Below are 15,155 nucleotides of genomic sequence, written 5' to 3'. Positions count from 1 at the left end.
AGCATGTTTTGCACAAGAAATGTCAGCCAGAAAGGGCTATCTTCTCCCTTCGCCAAAATACACCACAATAATGTCATGTTCCGACAGCCCGTCAGGAAATGCGTTTTTAGTGGATTCTCTGATCAGTGGCCGCAACGAGAGTGGCGGAGGTCACTACACTGGAAGCGCTGTATGCGTGCCTCATAGCACCGCCACAGAAGTGCCTTATGGACTACACAACTATGGATACTTCCCAGGTATGGGTAAGCGGAGCGACATGGGTCCTCAAAACATGGTCTCCGCCTCAGGCGCGTACATGTCCAGCATGGAAATGTGGATGGACGCGCAAAGGTCGTGCCGAATGGACCAAGAGCACCCGGTAGGTCCCCAAGTCTCGCCCTGTTCCTTCCCGCAAAATATTAAAGAAGAGAGCACCTACTGCCTGTACGAGCAGCCGAAGTGCCCCAAAGCCTCTACCGCCGAAGATCTCACATATTCAAGGTTAACTACAGCCGGCCTGGGGTCGAGTTCTTGTACAGTTACGGATGGCGGCGGCGGGGGCTCAGTGCCTGTGCCGGGCTACTTCCGCTTGTCTCAGACGCACGCACATTCTCATAAACTTTACAACACCAACGGCCCCCAGTCGAACCCTTCCCATTCTCATTTTGGCCTACACCCCACTGCTCCTGCTCGCTTCCACACGCCACAAATCTCGACTTCTGCTCCAGCCACGGCACAGGAAGGGAGGAACACCGAGGAGCCAGTGTCCTCGGGAAACGCAGACCGGCAGCCTCACGTTGCATCGGGGACCGAGGAAACGCGCGACTCTTCGGATGGCGAAGCCTCTTCAGCTGACGAAGCAGAGGAGAACGACAAGGAGAAACCAACAAAGGGCAATAAAGGTAGTCACCTTCCATCTTAGGCGTGGTGCAGCACTTTTATTTTGTATACGTGCAGGTAAAGTGACTGTCCTGTAATGGCACCTGCCAAGTTTCATTTTACTGGTTAGGTTTCAGTGACAAGTGAAGAAACAGGTCTGTAGACAATTCATTAGCATGTTCCTGTCGGCTGCAATACTGCAAGGGCAATTGGCTATGAAATATGAATTTGTACATGGGCAAGCACGGATATATAATGCGTAAAACCCCTTATACTATAATAAATACGGATTTTGGGGGGTGAATCTGGATTTTCTGTGTTTACCAAGCTAACATTTTTTATACAACTGTGATAGCTAGATAAAAAAAACATAAAGAGATATGCATTGAAATGTGTTTGCGTTATCCTATGTTCTTTTGACCGCTGCGTTAATGGCGTATAGGCCAGCATGTATTAGTGGAGGCCTGTATATTTTCTGTGAAACGGTGTTAATATGACCCATTTTAAGAATTCAAATTATTTTTCATCCCTCCATCTTTTTTATTTGAATTATTTTTAAAGTTATATTATTGTCCACAAGCCTTGTGACTCTAAGATACCATACTTTACACACACGCAGCGCGCGCGCCCACACACACCCAAACACACACACACGCACACAACACACTAGCGTAAACAATAGGACTCATTCATTTTATTTTAGAAGTTGGTTTGTTTATGAAATACTACACTGTCTCCATAGACAACAATTTTAATTGTTTGTCTCCACCCAGCAACTTGAAAACATGTTTGTGATATTGACAGTTTTACTGATCTTGTCACTGAATTTCTCTTTGCCTTAAAGGTTGTCTACAGGAGTTATAATTGTTGATAAATAGTAATCTTTCAGTTAACCTGATTTACTCTACAAAGGATTTTGATATATTCCTGTACATTGCGTAAATATTAAGTGGGAGAATTGACATCATGGCGAATGTTACTGTTGTGTGTGCTTATTGTAAAAGTGAACTGTCGTAGATGTTGTCTCTCTCCATTTCTGCCTCTTTCTCTCTCTCATACATCACAATTCCTCATACAACCCATCTATCTACCTTTTTTTCCTTAGGAGACACAAAGAGCGAAAACACGGTCAACTGGCTAACAGCAAAGAGCGGCCGAAAGAAACGTTGCCCGTACACCAAGCACCAGACACTTGAGCTGGAGAAGGAGTTCCTATTCAACATGTACCTGACCCGTGAGCGCCGCCTAGAGATCAGTAAAAGTGTCCACCTGACGGACAGGCAGGTTAAAATCTGGTTCCAGAACCGCAGGATGAAACTGAAGAAAATGACGCGTGAAAACCGGATCCGGGAGCTCACCTCCAACTACGGATTTTCGTGATGAACGAGGTGATCACACCGAATCAGAAAAAAAAGGTGAAATCTGACATCCGCCCTTCTCCACCCACCCTCCTCCTCCCCCGCACCACTGTCCACATAATGACTTGTTTCACTGTGGGGTGCATCTTCCTCTAATTTCCAGACACGCTTAATGCTCATGCGTCGTCCTCCGTGAGCCACTGAGAAAAGACAAGAATTGGATGTGTTTTGGTTCTATTTGATTGTTTTGTTTTTTCTGTGTTTTTTGTACTGTTGATCTGTTGATGTCACCTCTGTCGTGTGGTTGGATAGTGTCGTCAGTGCAGTTAATAGCAGTGCAGTTGACACACACACACACACACACACACACACACACACACACACACACACACACACACACACACACACACACACACACACACACACACACACACACACACACACACACACACACACACACCCTTGTGCCATGCAGGTGGCTTAAACGTCTCTTTTTGCCCAGTTGATGAAAATCAGCATTTTTAATCAAAATTTTTGAAAACTCATGAATTTATTACATTTTAATTGGAATTGCATGGTTATCTTGTTTTGTATTTCCTTTTTTTGTTTTTTGCAAAATTAATCCCAAATACAATGACTTTCTCTCACTAAGGGGAAGATAGTTTATCCTTTGACTCTTAAATGTAGTTTCCCATGATATAGGTTGAATCTGTGTATGATATAAATGTATAAATTGAATCTTTATTCACGTTGATGACGTTTAAGCGCAAACTGTGCAAAGTGAAGGAGGAATGTTTTTATTGTATATTTCCATGTACAGATGACATTGTGTTTTTTGTGTAATGCCTAATAAATTATCAGCTCGCACTGTGGAGTAGCTGCTTGTATTTTGAACTGTGGCTTGTGTTTTTTAGCCCAACAGCACACAAAATGAGCAAACTGCTTAAACTAAAATGCCCAAAACTTCCAAATAATTTGGGATTCCTAATGAGGTGATTGACTTTCTTTTCTGTGTTGGAGCTGAAATAGAAATGTTTCACAGTGCTAATGTACTGGCCGTCGGAAATAATTAGGATATTAGGCTATAAGCCGCCTTAGCTTCATGCACCAGCCGGCTATTGTAGAGTTTTATGACTGGCTGGTATATGAGCTTTCTCCCTCTCCTCTAAGAGCAGCTTCAGTCGTGAGAGAGCCTTTCGGACGGAGAGGAGGCCCGGCTCTCAGCTACAAATCTCTACTGTACAGAGATTCTGTGGACAAAACAATGATTTCTGCTTTAGTCTGGACATACTGGGAATAACATTTCGAGGCTCGGGTAAGTCTATTCATTACTGTGTATGTGTCCTTTATTGCGCCTTGTTGCAGCGACTTCGCCATAGTGTGTACAATTCAGTTGCACTTTTTGCCAAAACGCACGTTTTCTTTTTTTTTTTTTCTTTTTTTTTTTGGAACGCACGATGACTGAAACGACGACCATGGTGCATTAGGAATCGGCTGATAGTGTTTCACTTGAGGCCCGGATCGACTGTCGAGTGGTTTAGGTAGTTTCATGTTGTTGGGGTGTATTTCTAACTCTGCAACACGAAACTGTCTTAATTGCCCCAGTTACATGCACCGGAGCCAGACGGAAAGGCGAATCGTTGACGTGCAGACGATCAGATGTGTTTAAAATTGTGGAGAGGTGTGTTGAAAGCACGCCACAAAGCCTTCCTGGTTACTAATCGGGGAGGGGTGGCTGCCTGGTGTGTATAATCTGAACCTGTCTCCTGTGGGGTTTTATCCTTCCCTGTCCCCGACTTGTACCTTGTTGATAAAATGACTCCGACGGAGCACGTGTGCGGAATATCAACGTGATCAAAGCTGGGCTGCAGTATGCGTCGTGGACTTGGGATTAAGGGTAAAGCCGTGAGTGTTTTCCGTGAGTAGTAGTGACGCAGACACGCCAGACAAGGCCTCGGTTACGACCACTGCAGTGGAGGGGAAGGGGAAGGTGAATGGGGCAACAGCGACCTCCGTGGGCAATGAGACCGGATGCTTCCGCTGCGCAATAGTGGCTCAGACAAAAGGAGGGGAAGGGCTTTATGGCGATATTTAGATCCGCCAGACAGGCTGTTATCTGCAGAGGCAAAAGAAGTGAATAGCCCCTGCGGTAAACTGGGTGAAAAAAACACCCTGATTTAGGTTTACAGCCTGGGAGCCATTGGTATAGTGGCGTCTTTTCCTGCTCTGAAGGTGTTTGTCCATTCTAACTTTTAGTGCACAAATAGGCGCACAGCCGTTTCTTTCCCCCCTCGGCTTGTTTGATGTCCGTTGACCAAATAATGTGCAAGTACTGGTGAAGTGAAAGCTAGAAACTCGAACACACATTATGGACATCTTGTGCCTCTTCCCTCGCTCTCTCTCTCGCTCTCTTTTATAATACACCAGTATATGGAGAATCTGTGCTTATTAGATTGCCTGTGGCCTTGTGGGGGTGTTGGCCAGGCTCCCCGTTTATTTGCTGGTAATAAATAAAACCCGCAGTGTAATGTGCGTAAACTCAAGGTTGCTGCTTTAAAATCTGCAAAGTAGAGTTTAGATTTAGTACATAATAGAGGTTAAGTTTACATCAGGATTATATTTATAACAGGCTTTCTTTAAAATATGGAATTACACAACAGCTACAAAATAGGGTCGGTTACACTCTATTTTCTGTAATATTTATTTGGTATCAGGTCTAATTTTGAATTTAAGATATTACGAACATATTATTTCATCACAGTAATGTGCAATTAACGCTATATAAAAAAGGCAGGCCGCTTCCAATATATTTGCCTGCGTTTTTAAATTTTTATTTAACATATATTTGTCTAATTGGCCGGCAGACAGGGTGCATTTTGAAAGTGCTGCTGTGTCCTGGTGTTCGCCACTCCCCACGCCATTTAATTTTAAAAGGGGGAAACCACAAACACCACATTAAGCTTATTTTTAGCTCCATTTAAGAGTAACGTTACACCGAAGTTGGGCTGCTCACAGGCATCACAGTTAATTTGTTAATGGCCACGATGATTACCAACATATAGGCCTATATACAAGTGATAACGGCGGTGTACATAGTGAGCGGGTGCAAGCTTAACAACAACCCGGCCCTCTTAATACTCTTACAAAATGGAAAATAAACATTCAACCACAACCACCTCTGGTTGATTTAGTTAATCAGATATAAAAACAACAGATATATATATATATATATATATATATATATATATATATATATATATATATATATATATATATATACACACACACACACACGCACGCATAACACAAGTTTCAATCACGGTACTATCATCGCGCTCCCGTTATTTTGGCTGTGGTTGTAAGGCGTTATTGTTAAAATATAGCATATACTAATACTGCTAATAAATACTCTGTAAATCAACTAAACAATACTCTTAAATGAAGTACCGTGGGGTTTTTTGTCTTGTTGGAAATTTACCTGATATTTAGAAATAAAATCCTTTCACTTTTTCCCTCACATCACTGATTGTTATTGATTATTTTTTTCTGATTATTTTTTGTATAAGTTGTTTAATAGAAACAGTATATGTTCCTGTATTGCTTTCTTTCAGAAAGTGTTTATGTTGTGGATTAGTGAGCTCAAAGGTGCACCGTTACATGAAATAGCCTAATTCACGTAAAAAAGATGTGTTTATGGGAGAAAATTACCGCTTATGAGGCTTTTCCACATGTTAAACTGAAAATGAATTCTTTATAGGAAAATTAAACTAGGGGTGCATTTGGAAGTTTGTTGAATCTGTTTGTCAAAAATTGTTGATTATTTAAAGGTTTTAAAAAGATAAATTAAACGGACAGTGCAAAATGTCTGCTGTAGCCGAAATAAACTAAAATGAAAAGGAATCTATACTTGTAATTTATTAGCTAGGTCTTGATCCTTGAGAAGAAAGCTTTCTGTAACACGTTGGTGTTTAAAATGTGTTTTGGTGAGCAGCAATAGCAGGGTGCTTACGTGTCCTATAAAGTATCTCGTAAAATAAAGCTTCAAAACACATATTGTATCGTTTCAGATAACGGAGACGCAGGTTGTATCAGCAGCAAGCCTCTACAAAACTATACAAAGTTCAGATATTCTTTTAGTCTAACATATGTCATATCTTATAGATAGAAAATCTTTTCCATGTTTTGATGATTTTTGAAACTCGAGGTTGTTATAGCTGAGCGGGTGAGTATTTAATGACCGCAGGGATTGATTTATCCTTTATTGTTCAGCCATATGATCACGTGTGTCTGCTGCCCAATGGCATGGCAGCCTGTCTCCCCATTACTTTCCCACTGTAGTTCTCTGTGGGGCCAAGTTGCTACTTGATTTCTCCACATTGTTATTTTGTGAGGCTGGGTTTACTGCGTGTGTATGTGTGCGTGTGGTGTGTGTGCGCGCGTTTTTGCTTTTGCATGTATCTGTTGTATGACTGCGTACATGTGAAAGTGTAATTTTTCTGCCATGTCGACATCCGGAACACTGACTAGTTACTACGTCGATTCTCTCATTCTGCCCGAGAGCGAGGAGCTCTCTGTGCCGAGATACCCCAGCGGTCCTGTGCTCCCCGGCGCCAGACAGCCCGCCTCCATCAGCGACCACAGCGAACTCGGGACTTGCACCTTCCCGTCCAAACCTCCTGTTTTCGGTCCGACATGGAGCCACGTCCCCGCTCAGTTCCCCGGCACCGTCTCGTCTATGTATCATCACCACTACGGGCATCCCCAAGGCCCAGTGGGCGCAGATACAGATGGTCGCTATCAGTCCTGGCTCCTGGAGCCCATGTCCGGGTCTCTCCCCATGACCGGATTACCGACGACCCACCACTACGGAATCAAACCGGAGGGACTGGGAGCGCGAGGTGACGGCGCGCTGCCCGGATCCCACACGGCGCTGCTGCTCTCTGATTACGCCAACGGCTCCGTGGCGACAGCATCACCGGTGGAGAAGGACGATCTGTCGGTCCAAGCGGGGGACATGAGCGTAGAGGTGGAGGACAAACCGGCCCTGGATCCAAGTAAGTCGCTGCTGCGTTTCTGTGTGTTTAAACTATTTATACCACATACAGCTGCGAGGATTGGGGTGCGTGATGGGGGTGCGCGTCCTAACAGATGCCATTCTGGACGTGCCATTGCCTTATGGGGGGCTGTTAATGGCCCTGCTCAAGTTGCTGCATTAAACAACGTTTTGCTGCTTTTAAAGAAGGGGACGCACACACACTCACACAAGAACAACGGTTTCATTTGGATGAAGCTGCATTTACATGTGTGGCAACACTCGTCTGATATGAATAGGGAGATTTGTTTGTTTTGGACTAAGCCAAATTTGTGATCACCCTGCCAGAACCGGGACCTCACACCAGTTTCGCACCCCACTCTTTTCAGATAACCCAGTGTCCAACTGGCTCCATGCAAGTGCCACGAGAAAAAAGCGCTGTCCGTACACCAAGCACCAGATCCTGGAGCTGGAGAAAGAGTTCCTCTTTAACACCTACCTGACCAGGGACCGTAGGTACGAGGTGGCGAGGCTGCTAAACCTCACCGAGAGACAGGTTAAAATCTGGTTCCAGAACCGCAGGATGAAGATGAAGAAGTTTAATAAAGAAGGCGCACCGAAAGACGAGTGACTGAGCCGTGTAGATTAGCAGTATTAAGGGTGATAGCGAGCTTTGTGTTTGGAAGCTCTTAACTCTGCTGGACCTTGTTTTTCAATTACATTGTCTTATTGTTCTATATAACAGCTATAGGATTATTTGTCTTGTTAAAAAAAAGCATGTTGGGCTTTAGTTTGATGCGACTACCTTTATATTGCACAATTTTAACGGTGCCCACGCGGATTTTTTTTTTAATTTGTTATTTTATTTGTTCTTTTATTTTATTTTATTTTATTTTATTTTATTATGTCAACTTGAATTAATACCTCGTTAAAGTGTATTAGTTGGCCTGGTCCCAGTGCTCGTTTGTGTGTGGATGTTTCTAGCTGTGAGTGTTCTGGTTTGTAGCTATATTTGTTGTCTATTTCAGAGTCACTTAAGCGTATAGTTTGTGAAATGCATTAATTTGACATGTTCTTTCTCCCTTACTGCTCGTACCACGACTGATGACCATGAGTTTGAATCTTAGGAAAAAAATAAAAAATAAACTGACTGGTTGCATTTGAAGCAAGTGCGTAAAACCCAGAAACCTCTGGAAAACTATTACGAAATTTAAAATGTTATAGAAGCTATATAACATGACATGATTGACTACCTATGTCTTTCAACTACCTACATTAACCTATGTTTTTTTTTTTTTTTTTTTTTCCCCAATAGCGGATTCTAATAGATTTGCTTGCGTACTGAACTATGTTTGACTGAATTTCAGGGAGTAACATTTTCAAAAGGATGTGATGTTTGTTAGTGAGAGGAAATTAAAAACACTGTAGGCTAACTCATTGAATACCTCGCGGTCTGCTGACCGTCTGACTTTTGGTTCACAAATGTAATTTGTACATTATTTATTAAATAAAACAAATTATATCTGCGAATATTTCGACTTGATTTTGGCTTTAAGCCCATCTGTTTTCGTGAAATCTCACAAAAATGTTATTGTTTGACATGGTTTGAAAGACTACACACACACACACACACACACACACACACACACACACACACACACACACACACACACACACACACACACACACACACACACACACACACACAAAATATTGATAGTGAAATGGAAAATAGTCGTTATGATTGGAAACTTAAGCATGATATGAAATGTAATATTTCATTATGAATTGCTAATTAATCTTGGACACACACACACACACACACACACACACACACACACACACACACACACACACACACACACACACACACACACACACACACACACACACACACACACACACACCTATAGGTGAATATCTGTGTGTCTGGATTGGGGACAGAGTTGCGTCTTGGCAGAGGATGTTGTTAGCTGTATACTGCAATAAAAGACAATTACCGCCATAACCTTTTATGGGGTGCAAAGCGCTGCGAGGCGAGAGGACACAAAACAAAAAAAAGACATCGAAGGACTTCGACAGCTGAAGCCCAAAATAATGCAGCCGGCGTGTTTCTGATAAGCTCAGATATGACAAGGCCAGTCCGACGTTAAATCACATTGATATGTCTTATTTACAAAATTAAAATTAGTTGCATACATGTTTCTCATAAATGCAATATTTTTTTTTTAAATAAGATGAAACATTCCAAACCAATTCGGGATTGTTTCAAAGCATGGCGCAGCTTTAGGCAGTCGATGAAATTGATTTTGGATAATATTTGTATATTTAGGTTAAAATCTGACTGAACCTGCTTCAAGTCTTTGCATGTCGGAGGAAACCTTTGCCACAGAAGTGCTAGAAGCAGCAAAAACCACGTGTGAGCGACCTGCAGAGGTGCAAAGTCCTTCTGTCATATACGACATGGTAATGTAGCTCTTGTTTAGAGCTGTGCACCAACGGATTGCACTTAGTCGGACTTTAGTCTATCTGGAGTGCTGTTATGACGCGTTGGGGACCGCAGATGGACACAAACTTCAAAGACTCGACCAGAGACAGTGCAATAAAACGCCTGGTCTGCTATACTGTCTGGCATTCCAGTTTTAATGGCTTTATGACCGTCCAGACACAATTAGGCCGTTTCCAGAATGGCACCCATTTGTTTTTTCTTCTCTTTCTGTGTGACTGGGAGCTGGACAAAAGGCCGAGCGGAAATGATCAGCTTTATTGGATTCTCCCCGACGGGGACGCGCAGGACTCACGGTCGTTTGCAGCGATCTTTTGTTTCTACCTGGGAACCTTCCGCCCTCTGCTCCTTTGCAAGGCCTGTCCTAAAGCGAAAAGAGCAATAAAGTCAGCAGCTAGTTTGAAACGCAGTAGTGAGCCTTGAGCAGACACCAAAACACATCTGGGCAAGTGCGTAATGGCAAACAAAGGTTTGCTCAAAAATCACAACCGAGGCGCTGAAACGTTACCTCTGTGCGTAATTCGTCTTGGGTTGTTTTTTTGTCTTGTTTTTCCCCCCTTCTGATCCTTGAACACGCTCACAGTTTGCAGGAAACGCCTGGTCAGTGCTCTCTCCTCATACTGCAATCTTAACAAGTCACCAGACGGTGGCGACACTGTTCCACACCATCATTTAGCCACATTTAACACTCCAGCCTAATGAACCTGCACTGGGGAACAAAGTGTAGTAACATTTTAAGAGGCTAGGAAAATCATTTCACACCTTTTAACAGTCTCGGTGCAGAACCAGCTTGTTCAGGCAGCAGCTCTCTGGATGAAACATTCAGACACTGTTATTAGTGCATTTCCTCTATATCGGCATATACTCATATACTATTCCTTTGTCAGACGCTTTTTGAAGCAATATTAAAGCTTGCTGAATTAACTAATCTGATTTAAAGTGAGATTATATTGAATATTCTGACAAGCCTGCAAAAATTTTTTTTTCAATAACTAAGTTTTGTATTTTTCAGTGGCATGTCCTTTTATACAACTTGCATCTTATTCTAAATACAAGTAGGGCACAAACATTAGATTGTTTAGGTATAGATAATTATATAATTTAAATGTGGATCACGAAAACCAGATGATGATAAGTTATGATAAAAATACAGAGGGATAGTTAATTTGTGTAATGTCGGCAGGGGTGCGATGTTGCATAGAATAGAATAGAATAGAATAGAATAGAATAGAATAGAATATTTTTTACAGTGGGGCGTTTTCTTTGTCTTTTGTCATGAATGTTTTATGTAACGCGTCTCATGCATAATTTATTGCCAATTTCCAGGCATTATTATTATTATTATTGTTATTATTATTATTATTATTATTATTATTATTATTATTATTATTATTATTATTATTATTATTATTATTATTATTATTATTATTATTATTATTATTATTATTATCATCCAGCAAAGAAAACCAACAAACAAGAAACCCCTGCTGGAAGGACGTTCAATCACACTTATTTCTTTTCTATTTCAAAAATAAGGTATTTATATTCTATTTCACTCTAAATCGGTGAGTTAACTTGAGACTGTTTAGTTTATTATAAGCTCCACCCTGTGAAATGTAAATGCCATGACATTTGGACACACACTTTAAAATCTTTAAATGTACGTAACACATAAGACGGAAACCTAAACGGAGGATTGTGTGAATTTCCTCCAGATGACCAAGACTGTGTGAATTTCTACAGTGTGAGTGTGTCTATGTGTGTACGTGTTGATGTGTGTGAAGTGTTAATCCCACTCTCCTGTGCCATAATGAAATCCATGTCTGTCTGCTGATTGGATGAGAGAGACCAGGCCGGAGTCACATGGGTGAGTTCTTTGGTCCGGAGTAGAAATGGGGTTTGGTGTAAATCTAGGGGGTATTGCTGTCATATATCACACTACCTCGTAAAAACGACACTGAGGATTCTGGGCCAACAAATCAGAGAGAAAAAATATGAGTTCTTATTATGTGGATGGTCTTCTTAGCAAATCTACTGCGGCCAGTTCCCTCTTCTCAAACGTAGCGCGAGCTTCTTGCAGCATTGGACCCAATGGAGATAGCCAGAGCTCGACTCGGACTGCTGCGGCCATCGCGTTTGCGCCGTCCCTCCCTGGAGTTTACAGCAGTGCCGCGGTGTACCAGAGCCATCCGGTGTATGCGTCGGGCTTCGGCCGGGGGCAAGACGCGCTCACACTGCAGTGCAGCCCGTTTGACCAGAGCCGCCTGTTCAGCGACAGCTGCTGTCACCCCGGGCCGGGACCCCTCACCTCTCCCCCGGACAAACACTACCGGATGTACCCCTGGATGCAAGCCTCAGGTATGTCCTATTTCAAAGCCCCCCAACCCCCCCCCCCCCCCCCCCCCCCCCCCCCGAGGTCAACGATTTTACAAAACATTGTGATACTTACACTGCAAGTTAGTGGTTCAATTAATTTCTTGAAGTCATTGGTGTTGCATGGAAAGAATCGTAAAACTTTTATTGCGCAACTAATGAGTTCTACAGCCATAAATTCATTCGGCCAGCGCTTCTGTGTGTTCAGTGCGCAGAGACCTTGCCGCTGGGGGTTTTCTCTGCACTACTATTACTCTTACAGCCGCTTCTCCCCTTTGTGGCTGTAAAAAAAAAAAAAAAAAAAAAAAAAAAAACCCGGCCTGTTGTGTAAATCAGTTCTCTTGCACTCTGCAGTTCCTTTCTAATTGGGTCTGCACTGCAGAGGCGCTGGGATTTTTTTCTTCTTTTTGAAACTTGGATCAATATGCACCAGTATTGTCGGCTAAATAAAGAAGTCCGGTGGATTTAGCACCCAATGAAACACTGGCATTTTGTTATATTTTTGAAGAAGAAGGTGCACGGGCTATAATCTAATTACTTATGGCTCTTTCGGTGTGCAGAACATGACTGGCTTTTAATTGGAAATGCATGCAGAGTATCACAGGAGGCACAAGCTAAACACCCCAGCAGGACCACTTTAAATTGATGCACGGAAAACTTGTGCCGGTGAAAAGTGTTTTTTTTTCTCCTGTGTGTGTGAAGGGTGTAATGTAAAAAAAAAAAATTAACCACAATTAACTGGTAATTACCAATGAATTAATGACACTCTGGTTGTTTTCTGCAGCAGGTTTTATTACCAACACTAGTTTTAATTATTGGTTTACAAACATGCATAGGGACAAATACATGTATTCTTTATTTAAGATGTGCACAATTCCCCCCTCCAGCAGATCCAAACAGAAGAAGAGGCAGGCAGACCTATTCCCGGTATCAGACCCTGGAGCTGGAGAAGGAGTTCCACTTTAACCGTTACCTGACCCGCAGGCGGAGGATCGAGATCGCCCATACCCTCTGCCTGTCTGAGAGACAGATCAAAATCTGGTTCCAGAACCGCAGGATGAAGTGGAAGAAGGACCACAAAGACGAGCCAGTCTCTGACCCCACGGACGACCGTCAGGGTGATGATCAGCCGGTAACCGGAGCCACGGAGCAAGCAGGGGACGAAGATGAAGACGTGGAACCCCTAACGACTGCAAAGTAACAAGAAGAAACGGGACTGAGAATTAAAAAGAAATAAACACACGGGCTGTGGATGTAACGGACGCTTCTTCTCACGCACTTTGCTTCCAAGCGGCAAAAAAAGTAGATTCAACCAGAAATGCACTCAAAAAGAAAATGATAAACTACCTAATCAAATGTATTTGATATTTAGCAATAACATCTAATATAACCTGACTGTACTACTGAGTCAACATTCCTTTAACGAAAAAACTACCTAATAGTTACCCTTTTATTGATCAAACACTGAAATAAGAATTTTGCATTAGTTTAAGTGATTTCTTTTTAAAGTTTGATTTCCTTCCAAATTCATTTTTACGCATAGACGTGCCTTATTTTTGATCACGTCATAATAGGAGTGTGTTAGAGGAAGTTGGTTATTTCCCGCTTATAAATCTAAATTTATTGTCAACCTTTTTACATATTGACATGCATTTAACGGTAAATGCTTGGATTGACAGAGGATTTTTTTTTTGGTGTGTGTCTGTGTGTAGTTTAGTTTTGGGCGATCTACCTCAGATTCCTAGAAAACCTACTTGCCTGTTATATCGTAAACAGGAATACATAATGTAAATATTTTGAAGTATTGGCTGTGCGCCGGAAATCACTGATACAGGATGCCATTTTTGCCTGAAATTTTCATAAACGCTTGTGAATAGCAAGAGGCGAAATAAATGCATGCACAGTTATTCAGAAAACATTTTTTTAATCATCTGATTGCCACTTTTATTAATAAACGAATGAATAAGTAGCATCCTTCAAATGCCAATTATTTAGTATAATTTAAGTTTCAGTTTCCTCCTTTTCACTGTGAAATGTTTAAATAATGTTTCGCCTCTGGGGATGGCTTTTAATCTGTAATTGCATATAACTATTTAATAAAATAGCCCTTGCCTGTTTGTTTTTATTCTCTATTTGACTGCTTATATATTATATAAGATCATTGCAGAGGTGATATCTCACTGTCAGTCACCGGTGGAGCCTAAGTGCCACTCAGTGTGACCAATATTAAGTTGCATGTAATGACACACGTTACAGTCCATTATGAGGGTTAGGTAAACACTGAGGTTGGGGAATGTGAGCTATGAGGATGCGAGACGGGACAGGCTGCAGATGAAGGGGAAATTACTGTTGAACTCTGCTTTCCCTCCTCACTCGGTAAGATGGCGCCCGACAGTGACCTGCCCCCCTCCCCCTCCCTCCTCCTCCTCCTCCTCCTCCTCTATCTCTCTCTCACCCATTCTCCTCATCTCTCCCTCCAGCGCTGGGGCCATAAATCCGTTGTTGTTTATGAAAATTTACAACATAGCAATGCAACTTTACGACGCGGCGCGGCCTGCCATTGGCTCGCAGCTCGTCACGTGGCGGGGAGCCGTGAACATGAACTTTTTATATATAATTTCCAATTGCAGAATAGAGCAGCCTTTTCATTTAACCGTCTCCAGCTGCCACGCGGCTGTTTCCACAAGCGACCAGCTACATTTTTAAATCCCTCGTATCCTTCTGTCTCTCTTTGGAGTTTTTTTTTCTTTTCTTTTTTGCATGTCTTGGTAAAGAGACTGAAGCTGAACGCAGGGAGGACATGGCGGGATCAAGGCGCTCTGGCGGGGGGCGCCCGGTGCGTCGTGGAATTAATGTCAAGGGGAGCCCTGGTGCGACACTGACCCCCATCGGAGCCTCTCTTTCAGCTCGGAGACCCAGCTGGAGACGTGACTCCGTCACAGCCTGCCTGCACCTGCCCACTCCCTCCCCTCTGTTTACATGCAGACGCCTTCACAAGGTAAGACACCTGAACCATATCTATGCATTG

The 15,155-nt window shown here is 42.6% G+C and overlaps 3 protein-coding genes across 3 annotated transcripts; all 3 read left to right on the top strand.

Annotated features, from left to right (window-relative positions):
• LOC308122460 (homeobox protein Hox-A10a-like) lies at positions 1-3,108 on the top strand. The gene is made up of 2 exons (XM_080484269.1): positions 1-881; positions 1,964-3,108. The coding sequence occupies exons 1-2, from the start codon at positions 20-22 to the stop codon at positions 2,236-2,238; spliced, it is 1,137 nt and encodes a 378-aa protein (XP_080340395.1). The 5' UTR covers positions 1-19; the 3' UTR covers positions 2,239-3,108.
• A 3,510-nt stretch (positions 3,109-6,618) lies between these two features.
• hoxa9a (homeobox A9a) lies at positions 6,619-7,879 on the top strand (the record flags this gene model as incomplete). The annotated part of the gene is made up of 2 exons (XM_080485418.1): positions 6,619-7,270; positions 7,638-7,879. The coding sequence occupies exons 1-2, from the start codon at positions 6,718-6,720 to the stop codon at positions 7,877-7,879; spliced, it is 795 nt and encodes a 264-aa protein (XP_080341544.1). The 5' UTR covers positions 6,619-6,717.
• Positions 7,880-11,637: 3,758 nt separating this feature from the next.
• Positions 11,638-14,244, top strand: LOC308122486 (homeobox protein Hox-A7-like). The gene is made up of 2 exons (XM_080484306.1): positions 11,638-12,112; positions 13,018-14,244. The coding sequence occupies exons 1-2, from the start codon at positions 11,749-11,751 to the stop codon at positions 13,326-13,328; spliced, it is 675 nt and encodes a 224-aa protein (XP_080340432.1). The 5' UTR covers positions 11,638-11,748; the 3' UTR covers positions 13,329-14,244.
• The last annotated feature ends 911 nt before the right edge of the window (positions 14,245-15,155 follow it).

The sequence above is a fragment of the Lipophrys pholis genome (genome assembly GCF_963383615.2).
Source record: "Lipophrys pholis genome assembly, chromosome: 17".
NCBI lineage: Eukaryota > Metazoa > Chordata > Actinopteri > Blenniiformes > Blenniidae > Lipophrys > Lipophrys pholis.
This window is presented reverse-complemented; position numbering and strand designations above follow the sequence as displayed.